Genomic DNA, 13,800 nt, shown 5'->3' with positions numbered 1-13,800 from the left:
GGTCTCCACGTGTTGGAATCGTCACATGCTGATTAAAGCTTGGGAGACAGTCCTTTAGATTCACGTGGTTAAAGTCTCCGGCTACCACGTAAAGAGCCTCGGGGTGTTTGTTCTGCAGTGAGCTGATGATATCATGAAGCTCCTGTAGTGATTCATTAGCATTAGCGTCCGGAGGAATGTAAACAACTGTGATAAAAGTCACTGTGAACTCTCGGGGTAGATAATGTGGCCGACATTTCACTGTTATTTGCTCCAAAGCCTCGAGCATGAGCTATTTACAACAGTACAGTTCGTGGACCAACTTTTACTCACGTAAATGCACACTCCGCTCCCCCGTGATTTCCCCGTTAGCTCGCTGCAGCGGTCCGCTCGAAAAAAAAGTCTGTCATCCAGCTGGAAGACTGAGTCCGGCGTTTCGCTTGTAATCCACGTTTCCGTGAGGCAAAGCACTGCACACTTCTTCATCTCTTCTGAGGCGCCCGCTCTCAGACGAAGTAAATCCACCTTGTTGTCCAACGAGCGGACATTCGACAGAAAGAGAGACGGCATGGGGAGTTTACCAGCTTTAGCGTTAGCTCGTAGCCTCACCATAACCCCCGCCCGGCATCCTCTCCTCTTAAGCCGGGAGCAGCGCTTCCTCTTCTGCCCGCTGGAATGCCTCTGCTGCAGCTTCCAGGTAGATGACTTTAAGATCTGCATTCTGCCGAGCGTAGCTTTGAGTTTGTTGCTGATTTCTGCTATATTTCGTGGCAAATCCGCTCCTATTCTCATCAGTTCGGTTCGGCTATAGTTCACACGCATAAATCGCGCAGAGTCAGGCGGCACCTGTAGCCCATATCCTGCACACGCCTGTGCACGGTAGCTCTGGATGTTTCTACTCCAGACTCAGTCCACTGCTTCCGCAGGTCCCCCAAGGTCTGGAATCGGCCCTTCTCCACAATCCTCCTCAGGGTCCGGTCACCTCTTCTCGTTGTGCAGCGTTTTCTGCCACACTTTTCCCTTCCCACAGACTTCCCACTGAGGTGCCTTGATACAGCACTCTGGGAACAGCCTATTTGTTCAGCAATTTCTTTCTGTGTCTTACCCTCTTGCTTGAGGGTGTCAATGATGGCCTTCTGGACAGCAGTCAGGTCGGCAGTCTTACCCATGATTGCTGTTTTGAGTAATGAACAAGGCTGGGAGTTTTTAAAAGCCTCAGGAATCTTTTGCAGGAGTTACGTCGTTGGTTCAAATGGTTAGGTTAATAGCTTGTTTAGAGAACCTTTTCATGATATGCTAATTTTTTGGGACAGGCATTTTGGGTTTTCATGAGCTGTATGCCATAATCATCAGTATTAAAACAATAAAAAAAACCTGAAATATTTCAGTTGGTGTGCTATGAATCTGAAATATATGAAAGTTTCATTTTTATCATTACATTATGGAAAATAATGACCTTTATCACAATATGCAAATTTTTTGAGAAGGACCTGTAGATACTCTAGTAGGCCACTGGGAGCAGCTTTAACATTTGCTTTGTTCTTGGTACTTTACATTTTCACACAGTTGGCCTTTTGTCAGCTTAGATTATTACATAAGTCTCAAATTACTTTTTGACTTGAGTTAAAACGTTGATGGGCAGTAGCTTCATTAACATTCTCCAAAACTTTCCTCAGAGACTTTCTAATTGTCTTGTTTTCATGTAATAAAGTGCTAACAGAAAGTTAGAATGGCTGGATTTAAAATGTATTTTAATGTTGTAGACCAAGGGCCATTTTGTAGTGATCTAAGCATATTGACCTTATCAGATAAAAATGGGAAACACAAAAGGCTGCAAACATTCCTGTGGTGCGGAAAACCTGATCCAAAGGTGTGCTTGTAACAATGTTAGTTTGCCACTAGAACAAAAATCATCTCCCTTTTGCATATTATTCAGTCAGATGTGCCTCTACCTGTTCTTTCATTGTAGCCCACCATCTCCACTTCACCAGCTTTATTTATTTTGGGTAGTCTGTCCAATTTTTTACTGTAATTCAAACTTCAAATGGGTCTTGGAAAGTTGGACAATAACTAATAGGTTTTATTGAAGAAAGTATGCTGATGCTCTTTATCATAACCTTAATACTTTAACAAGCCTAGTTAGCTATGAGACGCATACACACCAAGGCCTGATCACCTTCTTTTCAGTCACAACGGTGTCGAGCCTTATAGGATACAGAGCTCGTCCCATTTTAATTATTAATAGGAATAAGTGCTGACAAAATAAACATGTATTCAAAAATACTTCTACACTACTATTGAGACAATAAACAAATTCCAGAAAAACGGAACAGTCTCTTGCAGTCTTGGTGTTTTTGTGCGCAGTTTGTTTTTTCTTTGATGTTTGAATTATACAGATCATAAAACCTCACCACTACAAAACATTTATATTAGTTACAGGTATTTTAACATCAAACATGGCAGAAAACAATGAACGAATGATTCAACCGACGATTCTGAATTTTTTAGATTGTTTTTGTACAGCGCAAAATTGAGTAAAGCAGCAAATTTTCACATTTGAAAATGTGGTGGTATCACATTTTAGACATTTTTCTTTTGCTAAACAGTTGATAATGAGTCACAGAGGCCTAAATTAAACAAAATAGAAATAAAGCATTTTAGCTTCAAATTGGTTTGAAGTGAAAAAGGCTTCAAGGTCTTTGGAGTATCATCATGTCAATGTTTATTTTGCAAACCAATTGAAAAGTTATTTGTATGAAACCTACTCACCAGTGCTCGTAGCGGGCTGGTACTGTTCCATCTAAACATTTGTCCTTGGCGTCACTTTGAATTGCGTACTGCCACTTTTCATAGACCTACTGGTACTCAGCATCAGTGTCACCAACTATAAGCTTCAAACAGTTCAAACAAACCAAATTATCTATATGACATTGTTAAAAACAGGAAATCATGACTTGCTAGCGTATAAGATGGATGACGCAGGACTCTGAGGAGGAACAATGATTGGTTAAAAGTTAAGCACGAGGGACCAATTTACACAATGCCATCTGTCATTCAATCCTGTAGGCTTGTCAGCAACTGACCAATCGTCAGCGATTGCAATTTCTCTCAAAGTGAAATGGCCCTTGCAGGAGCTGCACCCCCTTTTTCTCCAACAACATTGTTGGGATTTTGCAATACGAACGTTTTGTGGTCATAGGGATTTTGTGAAAAATCATTTGAAATATTGTTAAACAGTGGGAAACATGCAATTCATACAGTGTTACCCTGAGCACAGTGGTTATCAAAGTTGTGGTCAGGACCCCACTGTAGGTCGCAAGTCAACAGGATGGGGGTCTTGACATGATGTCTTGAAACCAGACAAAAACAATAAAACACATTTTTACTAAAATTGTTACACATATGTAAACAAATAATAAAATCCAACATTTTTCAGTCAGGTCATCTGGACAGTTTGTTTTTTTTGTGCTGAAACATTTCACCTTCGATCCAGAAGGCTTCATCAGTCAAATAATATAAAATGATTTTAAATTATGTGTGTCATTATTGTGCCCTTCCTTTATTTTTAGCAATGTATGTGTAGTTTGATTAGGGATATTTGGTTGTTTTTTTTTTCGTTCAACCTTTATTTAAACAGATAAGTCACATTGAGTCTCGAAGACTCATTTACAAGTGAGACCTGTTTGGACAGACAATAAAAAGTGGTGAAAAATGACACATAGGGTTTGGAGACAAAAAAAATCCCAACACACTTTTAACCTCTGTTTGAAGGTCAACAGTGTGATAATGAAAAAACATCTCGCACACGAGCACATAATGATGCCGACATTACGCGTGCCGGGGGTGGGGGGGACGCAAGAGCGGTATATAAATAAAAGTACTAATATACTACTACAATTCCTACTTGGTGGTTTTTCACTTATCGCAGGGATTCAGGGTACGGCTCCCCAGCAATAAACGAGGGACTACTGTACTGCAACTGCAGTAACTATTTTAAGTTATTGGTATCATTGAATTTATTTATTTTTCCTGTCTTCTTTGCCTTGATGTTGGCTGATAAGGCAGTAATGCCTCACTAAATGCCTCAAGTAATGCCATGAGCTTCACTACCTTCACTGTTACAGCCATCTTTGTTTGTTTGTTTGTTGGAGGCTAGTTCACCCTGGTTACATGTCCACGTGGGCAGAGTGATCTTACAGTTTGCGTCATGTCAATTAGAGGTAAAGCTTGGCGAGCGCCGGGAATATATGCGGTACTGAGGACCAGAACATATACAGTCTGAGTCCTTAACTTCTGAGCTCCTGTCTTGTCTTCTTCGCTTTGAATGGCAGGTAATGAAAGTCCTGATGGTTTTACAAAGAATACAGCTTCAAATAAAACTACCACAGTTCTTTCAAGGATTTTAGGTGCCTAAATATTATGGCCAGTCAGGCAAATATTTATTAAATGCCACTGCCAATCAACTACCACTTGCATTAAATAGAAAAACAAACAACAACAAAAAGGATTCAATTTCATATTGTCAAGTAAGCTACTTTATTTTTTTGCCAGTTAGTTTGCTGGCCATGAGTGATAGGACTATTAAACTAATTATTAAATAATTATATAGCATGAACTAACATCCTTCAAGGTGGATTATTGGTACCTGCTGTTAAATCTTAAATAAAACAAATAATTGATGCAGTTTAAAATTAATTAAATAATATTAAAACATTCAGACATTTTTTCCTTCCCACTTCATGCACAGCTGCACCTAACCAGTGAATACTTATTCTTTAGTTTCAGACAGACTGTAACTCAACTCATTGTAAGAGCAAGACAGCTCCTCAAGGGATTAAAATGTGGGTTTTACTGCAGAGCAGCTCGAGTGAGTTTCTTTCAAGCTTGGTGTTAAATTTCAGAAAAATCTTATCTTGCCTCTTGATGTTCGTGAACTTGTCAGTTTGCTTCCAGTCAAACAGGAAATCTCGAATCATTACAACCACAATAAATTAGCAGCTATTGTCAAATTCAACCTCATCTAATGCATTTAGTAAAACACGAGTCAGGAGAGTCTAAGGATTTGCTTTACTCTTTGGACAGCCCAACATTGTGTACTGTGGGATATTAGGGAGGCGGATGTGATGCCATTTTTAAATATCAACCATAAAGGTTCTGCGTTGCCTTTTAAACACAACCATTAAATACCCTCTTTCTTTCTGTTGGAGACAAGTGTAGGAGAGAACTGCAGAAACAGGCGAGCTCGAAACGTGTGAGTGCTTCACCCACGATCATGCAGTGTGAGTGAGTGCGATGGGATGATGTAATGTGGAGCAGCTTCGGAGCGTGCAAACTGGGATTTGCTGAGCGGCACAGATGGTAGCTGAGAGAAAGGGAGGGGTTGGGAACACCACCCACTGGAGGTAATCCAGGCATTACTGTAATCATGCAATCAGCCCCAGCTATGGGGGAATACTGCGAATATGGTTCCCTGTGCACCCCCCCCACACAGCCCAACGCTTTGGGCATGTTTAAAAACAGCTGTGTGACTGCAGCTAATAACTGATGTAGAAAACTCCAAAAAAAAGTTACATCTGGTCCTCTGGACATTCAAAAAACAAAACAAAGCAAAACACCAAAAAAATGTAGAAACGTTTCGTCTTTCATCCGAAAGACTTCCTCAGACTGTTGTTTTACTTTGTTTTGTTTTTTGAATGTCCAGAGGACCAGATTTAACTTTTTTGGATTTTTCTACCTGGATTATTGAGCATGCATCAGGATATGATGTAGAAAACATTAGACTCGAGCTCAGTGGAGAACAATTAAAGAACATATTTGGGATTCACTTGATTTCTTGTCAGTCTGTTTGGATCTGTCAACAATCCAAACTAGAAAAATCAACAAGAGCCCATTTTGAAGCTATGACTTCATCATGGTCGTTTTGATCAAATCTTCAACATATTGTTATGCACAATCTCACATGATATGAGATTTGTAATCTGAGGAGTCTCAACTACTACCACACCAAATCTTAGGTCAGTATCTGTAAAACTGATTGTGTTATTGCTGTGTCCCTAGCTTAACTGATAAAAATTAATAGCTGTGCTGAGAAACAAAAATTGTGGAACTTTTTTGAAAATCACGAGTTAGCGATAACTTTCATGTGTGAACATTCTTACACATGCATGTTGTCACTTCTTTGAAACGTCTTTCACGTCTTAGGGAGGAGGACATTAGCGCTGCTGCTAATGATGGTCCAGTTCCTTTTAAGACCAATGGAGACTAATTGAACTGTCGAGTGTAGTTTAGCTGCTGTTCGTTTTGGCTGATGGCCCAGAAGTGAGAGACGATGACAGCTGGGAAGCAGCACAACTGTAATAGCCTAGTAGTGCTTGAAAGTGGCATTATAGATAGAAATAGGCAACTAGCCAGCCTGCAGTGTGCCTTTGACAATTTCTTGCAAAGTCATAACTAAAAGATAGGGCTGCTGTAAGATGTTTATCACACAAACTACTATATGAAATGACTCTGGAGTACTAATATGTTCATGGTATTTTACTCTTTTAAATATGTTTAATTCTTTAACACATTTTAAAAACATTCTTTACACCCTCATGACTAAATTATATTCAGTATTAAAAAACATGATCTTATTCTACCAACTTTTTCTTGGGATGTTCCAAATTTATTCTGTAATAAAAATTAACTGAAAAGTGTTTTCTGAGACACACTTTATGTTCAGGAGTCTTCATACGTTGTTGCAGCCCTATCTAAGTAGGTCTGCATACCTGCGATATACCATTTCTTTTAGTAGGTTAGGTCAAAAGGTACGTGAGCATTTTGTAATTGACACATCCTGCTGCCTAAGCATTGAAGCACACTTTTTGTTCTTCAGTCATTACTCTTTTTGCTTCTATCACAGCTCTTTCCACAGTTTAAAAAAATCACGCAGAAATGCATCAAAACGTGTGGTTTGATGATCATTAATCCTGACTTTTGCATTGTGAGGAAATCTGGAGTAGTAATAATAATAATAATAATAATAATAATAATTACAATAACTTTATTTATAAAGCCCCTTAAAACAATCACAGCTGCAACAAAGTGCTGTACATTTAAAATCAAGAACATTTAAAACATAAAAACTAGGGGTGCAACGATTTTAGTTTTCTGGCCGATCACTGATTTCTAAAAAGTCTGACCTGCCGATTCCGATTTTGTTTTATAAGCGACACTTATAATATTATTTTATTGAAAAACATACCTTTGAACAATATCCTAGAAACAATACAAACTTGTTTTAACTGGTCATGAGGTAGTGCTCTGAAAAATAAATGAAGTTCAGACAATTGTTGTTAAAACAACAAAACTCTATTGCAGAGCAAGTCTCAGGCTGTGCCAAAAGCCCGGGCATTAAAATGTGTTTTTAGAAGAGTTTTGAAAATAGCTGAGAAGTATATTAGACTGGTACAGGACATGTATGAGGACAGCAGGACATGTATGAGGACAGCAGGACAGTGGTGAGGTGTGCTGTAGGGATGACGGATAGCTTCAAGGTAGAGGTGGGAGTGCATCAAGGATCGGCTCTGAGCCCCTTCTTGTTTGCTCTGATGATGGACCAACTAACAGAAGAGGTCAGGCAGGAATCCCCGTGGACTATGATGTTTGCAGATGACATTGTGATCTGTGATGAGGTCAGGGAACAGGTGGAAGAGAACTTGGAGAAGTGGAGGTATGCATATGCACTTGAAAGAAGAGGAATGAAAGTTAGCCGTAGTAAGACAGAGTACATGTGTGTGAATGAGAGGGAGGCTGGTGGAACAGTGAGGCTACAAGGAGCAGAGGTCACAAAGGTGCAGGACTTCAAGGACTTGGGGTCCACTGTCCAGAAAAATGGGAAATGGTGGCCCTAAAGTTTAAAACACAAGTACATTTGAGAAAACGCAATTATATTTGAAGAAACACAATTACATTAGCAAAACTGAGGCTCGATTTGAACTAACCTGTATAAATTAAGGTTGACTGAAAAAGAAAAAAAAAAAACAGAAGAGGTGGGAAAGGTGGAATGTTCAAACACCCCGTTGTCCATTTAGCGATGTCTCATGTTTCCCACTGGTCCCACCTCCCACCTTTCCCACCTCTTCAGGTTTCACTTAATATAATTGTCCAACAATTTTCAGTCAGTTCATCTGGACCGTTTCTTTTTTTTTTTTGTGCTGAGACGTTTCACCTTCCATCCAGAAGGCTTCATCAGTCTGAGGAAACACCAAACAAAACTGATTCTCACCCCAACAGCTTACTCCAAAGTGAAGAAAAAAAACAGTTTTGTTGGTGCTAAGATGGTCTCTGGGGCATGCCCTCTCCTCCGGTACCCGCCCTGTCCCTCATCAAGTCATGTCAAACTGGATCAAAACACCAAAGTTCATGCTCAATAATCCAGGTATAAAATCCAACAATGTTCAGTCAGGTCATCTGGATAGTTTCTTTTTTTTGTGTGTGAAAAGGTAGAGTCCAGGCTGGATTGAGTAGATGGAGAAAAGTTTCACAAGTGATTAGTGGTAAAAGTGCCAAAGGAAAGATTTACAAGAGAGTGAGATCCGTTATGTTGTGTGGTTTGGAGACAGTGGCACTGACCAAAAGAAAACCCTGTCCTTTTGGGAGCTCCATGGCTCAGGCATGCATCACAGTAAAATCATTATTTAGATTTGAACAGGTCATTGAAAGATGACTGCATGATTTGAGCTAACATTTTGACACTTTAAGATTTTTACACAATAATTGTTCAAGTGTCAAAACATTTTGAAGGATTTACCACCATTTGTTGACCTTAGACAGTGATGATACCACACACACTTTAAATTTTGAACTGTCTAAACTTTCTTTTGTCTCATTTCTTAAATGAAACACCGTAGACACGTAGAAAGGATGTGTGATTACCAAATGCTTCTGCCAATTAGAGTTTACGAGTTTTTTTCTATAGGCCTTGCAGTGTTTTCTCAGGAGCTGTAGCTGTCCAGGGCTTTCTTTCTACCCTGTTTCTGTCTGCCTGTCCTATTAAAAGTGCTGTCAGGGAGTGACAGACACAGGTGTGTGGTTACCATGGTGATTTTAATGAGCCACTGCCAGCTGCTTTAACATTTCTAAGGTCTAAGTTCTCTTTCCTCTTGCTATTTAGTTTACACATTAGGAACATCACTTTTTGTAAAGAGATCATTACAAAGCAAGGTCCAAACTACTGCTGAGCTGTAGAGAAGGAACTGAAGGATGTTTGAATTTCTGGCTGCTTTGGCACCTTTTAAAATTTCTTCAGAAATTTTCTAGTTTTCTAGTCTTTCATAATTGTATTTCCTAAATTTTAGACAAATATTTTCCTGATTCATAATAAATGAAGTACAGCAATGATTGTTTTTATAAGAACTCTACAGGCGCGTGTGTGTGTGTCCTTGGATCAAACTGAACATGTTCTTCAGTTCAGGGTGTGTTTCAGGAGCACACAGACTTCTTGAGATTTCACGTTGTTGACTGGTGTAACATCTGATGTGATTGTCTCAGGTTTACTGATTAGGTGTTTCCCCTAAGCTTCAAATGTAAACCCTAAATGCAGTCTAACCCATTAACTTGATCTGGTCAGCGTCCTCTCATCTGCAATCCATGAATTTATTTACTTCCATCCCTAATTTTCTTTTCACATTTGAGATTGTGTTTTCATTCTTTCGTGTACAAACTACACTAGAAACAGAAAGCTTGAACAGAAAGGCATGAAGAAGGCCATAACAACATATCATGTTCCTTACAAGAAAGGAGACCATCTTCTGGGAAAAAACTTAAGTAACACACACAAACTGTTTATCGGAAACTTGTTGCTTCCTTAACTGGAAAATTGACTGGTTCCGAATTTCGGACTTTAAATACGCTCTGACGTGACCGTATCTTATCAGAGCTCTTCTATAGACAGAGGGTCATGATTAATGCAGGTGATTTGTCTGAACAAAGTCTACTATTTAACCCCCTGCTTGCTGCCCTTGGGTCAAAATGATCCACGAGGCCTCAGTCTTCTAACCTCCTGGGTCAAAGCGGTAGAAGTCCAGGATAGTTAAAGCTAACAAGACATAACATGTTATTAGGAAGGCTTCCAGTCCAGTTGCATTAAGGTCAGTTGTCACACAGGGACCACACCTGGATTCAGCTGTCAGGGACTGACCCGCAGTCTAACCATATCATCTGCGTACACTCTTCACAAATCCACCAGATGTAGTCCACCTGTCAGCACTCAGTCTAGCTGTGTTGGACTGAATTCGTCTTTGTTTTTTACTGGGTAAAATTGGACTGATTAGGGTTGGGTCATATAGGCCTGTCACGATAAATTTTGCTGGGCGATTAATTGTCTCAGAAATTATTGCGATAAACAATAATGTTGATTGAAAGTTGACAATAATTTGTAATTATTGTCAAATTTAAGAAGAAACGTTGGTTAATTTTTGTGTGTAGTACCATTTTTTTCAAACATTGGATTGCAGTATAAGACCGTTGGGACCAAAGGATGGATAGTGAGAGAGTGAGCAGCGTGTCTCTAAGAAAAATGGGAGGGAGGCCCTGTGACGTGACATGGATTGTCTCTCTTTCCTTTTTTTTTTGGTTCTCAAAATGGCGGACACTCAGTGTGGTTAGAGCTCGTTAGCATAGCATATTTCACACAAAGCTTTTAATTAAAAAAATCAGTAAACAAGTTCTCAGCTTCTTCTTTCAGAGAAAAACAACTTTTTACACGAAGGCACGGGTTTCAACTGGGAATTTTGGACAGGGCTTAATTTGTAAACTAATTGATGCCGGAACAAAAACCGCAGGCAATCCAGCAGGTGGGTGGTGGGGAGGGTGCGGGGGGGAGAGGGGGTTGGGTCTGTGGGTCCTCCCCCAGATAATTTGGAATAAAAGAGATGCCATTTCCTGCATTTTGGTGTATATTAACAGGTTGTTAAACATTTGTAAACATTTAATTAAATCGATTAAAACAAGTCTCTCTTGTAAATGAGTCCTCGAGGCTCAATGAGACTGACAAGCTGTATAAATAAAGGTTGAATTGAAATTACTATTTTAGAGAGCAAGAACAATAAACGAGCCTGTGTGCTCCGATTCTGTCGAGCGTCCTAACCCCCCACCCTCGCACACATACTGTCCGACCTGGACTCTGCTGAATTCAGTCCTGCATGTTGTTCTGCTCCAGTCTCAATTTCCACTGCCTTCACCTGCTTCAGTTTAGCTGTCCAGCTAAGGACACTCCATCCATCCATTTATTTTAGATAATAAATTGGACTGTCTTCTCGACATTTTGATCGCTCTTATTTTGACAAATTAGTGCCGTTGTTTTGATACGTGATGTTAATACACAAACATTTTTTTCTCATATTGTATTTTTTTTTACTGTAAGCTTATTTATTATGTGTGAAATTTAATGCTCCACAGTAATGTATGTAGGAGTTCTGACACAGCAGTTGTGCGCGTGTCCTGCAGAGCTGTCTGGAGACGCTGTGCATAAAACAGGCGTCTCAGGGCGCACAGCTGAAGGTGGATGAAGACGCTCCCCGCGGGACATGCAGTCCACGTCTCTGCTGGGCAGGAGCGTGGTTCAGTCAGAACATCCACTCCACAGACTGGGCAACGTCTCCTCTTGTTGTATTTTTAATAAATAATCAAAATAAAAATGTGCGATGACTTTGGACTTTTAGGGGCGAAGATTTGAGTTGCCGGATCCGAGCGGTCAAAATGAGAGAGTTCCTGGATCTTGTTCCGGCAGGATCCGGCTCAAATTAACCACTGATTTCGGAGCTTTGCCAAGACAGAGTTTTTTTTTCCCCTGAGGTCGGCCTGTTAGCATAGCCCGTAGCTTAGCTTCTTGGCTGCTTTTAACGATCCAAAAACATGATTTTGGTTTGTTAAAACAGATTTTAAAGAGAAAAGAGACAGGGAGGGGTCAGTGAAGAGCACCGGAGTTGAGCCTTTTGTCTTCAGTAGAAAGAGAGACATGAAGAAACGATAAAGCCGATAAATGAAAATGAAGTTGATAATTTTAATTTATCATGTGATTAATTGATTTATCGTTTATCGCGACAGGCCTAGGGTCATATTGTGTTTTGAACTGGACCCACTAGCTCAATTGGTACAGCTGCCTGAGATAACTGTGTGTGGTGTAAAAACTGAAAAGAATTGTCGGATTAGATTTGTCACAGCTGATTACTTTAATGTAAAGACTGACTTCAGGATGTTTTCTGTTTCTCTCTGCAGATACAAGCCCTTCTTTCCATTCCAAGTGCAGCCTCCATTGGGTTCTGCCACTGATCTGGACCTGTCGGTACAGGACAGCAAGCTGGTGGAAGGCAGACTCAAAGTCACCCTCATTGAATGTAGCAGGTGAGACGCCATGACTGCTTCTGTAATTCTTCACATACACAGTTGAACTTGAAATACCTGTCCACACAGTCTTACAGCTTTAGTCTAGGACTGTCTGTCTTTCTCTATCCCTCTTGCTGTTGTTTGGACACAATGCTACCTTAAGTCACAATATATTATTCAATAGACTGCGTCCATTTTTCTTTTAAATAAACTATTCCTCTTTGAATAAAATCACTGTCACTATTTTATTTGTCAAATTTTCCTATCTGTCTTAAGTTATCTTTCTGAAATTTGTTGACTCTTTTAGTCATAATAAAAATGGTAAATGACTGTACTTATAGCACCTTTGTATCTTATCAAGACATTCAAAGCTCTTTACAACACAATCTGTGTCCTCATTTACCCATTCATACAGGACTCTACTAGATCTATACAAAGACTAAAAAAGTAAAAATACTTTTCATTGCTAATGTTTTACAAATCAGTACATGAAATATATTGGGTCCATACCTTGAGTCATTAAATGAATACAACCTCAGCTGAACTTTTATTATTATTTATTTAACAACTTGTAAGCCTGAAACTCCCAATACATGATCAGAACTGAAGAAACGTTTTTAATGAAAGTAAAATGCCTTTGAGAAACGAGAAGTCGAGTTTATTTATTCAATAATTTTAACTCCACTGAATGGTCCTATCCTGGATAAATAACATTTAACACCAATGTATTGCCTTGCACTTTAGGAAAAACACCTCAGTAGTATCAGAAGTTGTCACCGAAGCTTGCAGGTTATAGGAAACTCCTTTGTTTCTATTAGACAACAAGGCATCTGTCCTAACAGCAAACGACTCAGCTCTTCAGTCAAAGGCCGTAGAGAACAGATCTTTCTGAAGAAGCATAAGTTACTTAGCGACAGGATATGGCAGGGTCATCTCACCAAAAAAGCACTTTCACACAGAATCGATCATATCTGCCTAGAAGACACTTCTTTCTACCTCACTCGCGTAAGAAGTTTATAGTCTAATTGAATGAGACCTGTTTTCTCAACATGAGAAAACAACTGAAGTTTCTGATATTTCTGTTGAAAGCCACTCCTGTTTTAGAAACATCAGAATCGACCAGGTGAGAACATGAGGTCATGTGCAACTGAGGCTATTCAAAGCCTGTTGGTGAGAAATCAGTCAGAAAGAGAGCTGACTCAGCCCGAGAAAGCAGTTCTAAGAACTTAACTTTGCCAGCTTCCCACAACAAATACCAGTTACTGACCTCATCACTGCCACTGAGTCAGTCATAAGCAACAACACTGCAGAGTCCGAGCAACTTAAAATTAAGTTTACAGTAACTCTCTCCTAAGCATGGGACTATTACTGATTTCACGGTACAGTAGTCCCTTGTTTATCGCGGTGGATCCGTACCCTGAAGCCCCGCGATAAGTGAAAAACCGTGAAGTAGGG

The 13,800-nt window shown here is 39.7% G+C and overlaps 1 protein-coding gene across 1 annotated transcript in view; it reads left to right on the top strand.

The window, feature by feature from the left end:
- pdzd8 (PDZ domain containing 8) overlaps window positions 1-13,800 on the top strand; it is a 93,022-nt gene that overhangs the window by 7,522 nt on the left and 71,700 nt on the right. The window contains exon 2 of the mRNA XM_037687993.1: window positions 12,238-12,363. Within this exon, the coding sequence (XP_037543921.1) occupies window positions 12,238-12,363 (126 nt within the window). The remainder of the gene's footprint in view (window positions 1-12,237; window positions 12,364-13,800) is intronic.

This window comes from Nematolebias whitei, chromosome 1 (genome assembly GCF_014905685.2).
Source record: "Nematolebias whitei isolate Nwh7 chromosome 1, NemWhi1, whole genome shotgun sequence".
Classification (NCBI taxonomy): Eukaryota; Metazoa; Chordata; class Actinopteri; order Cyprinodontiformes; family Rivulidae; genus Nematolebias; species Nematolebias whitei.
This window is presented reverse-complemented; position numbering and strand designations above follow the sequence as displayed.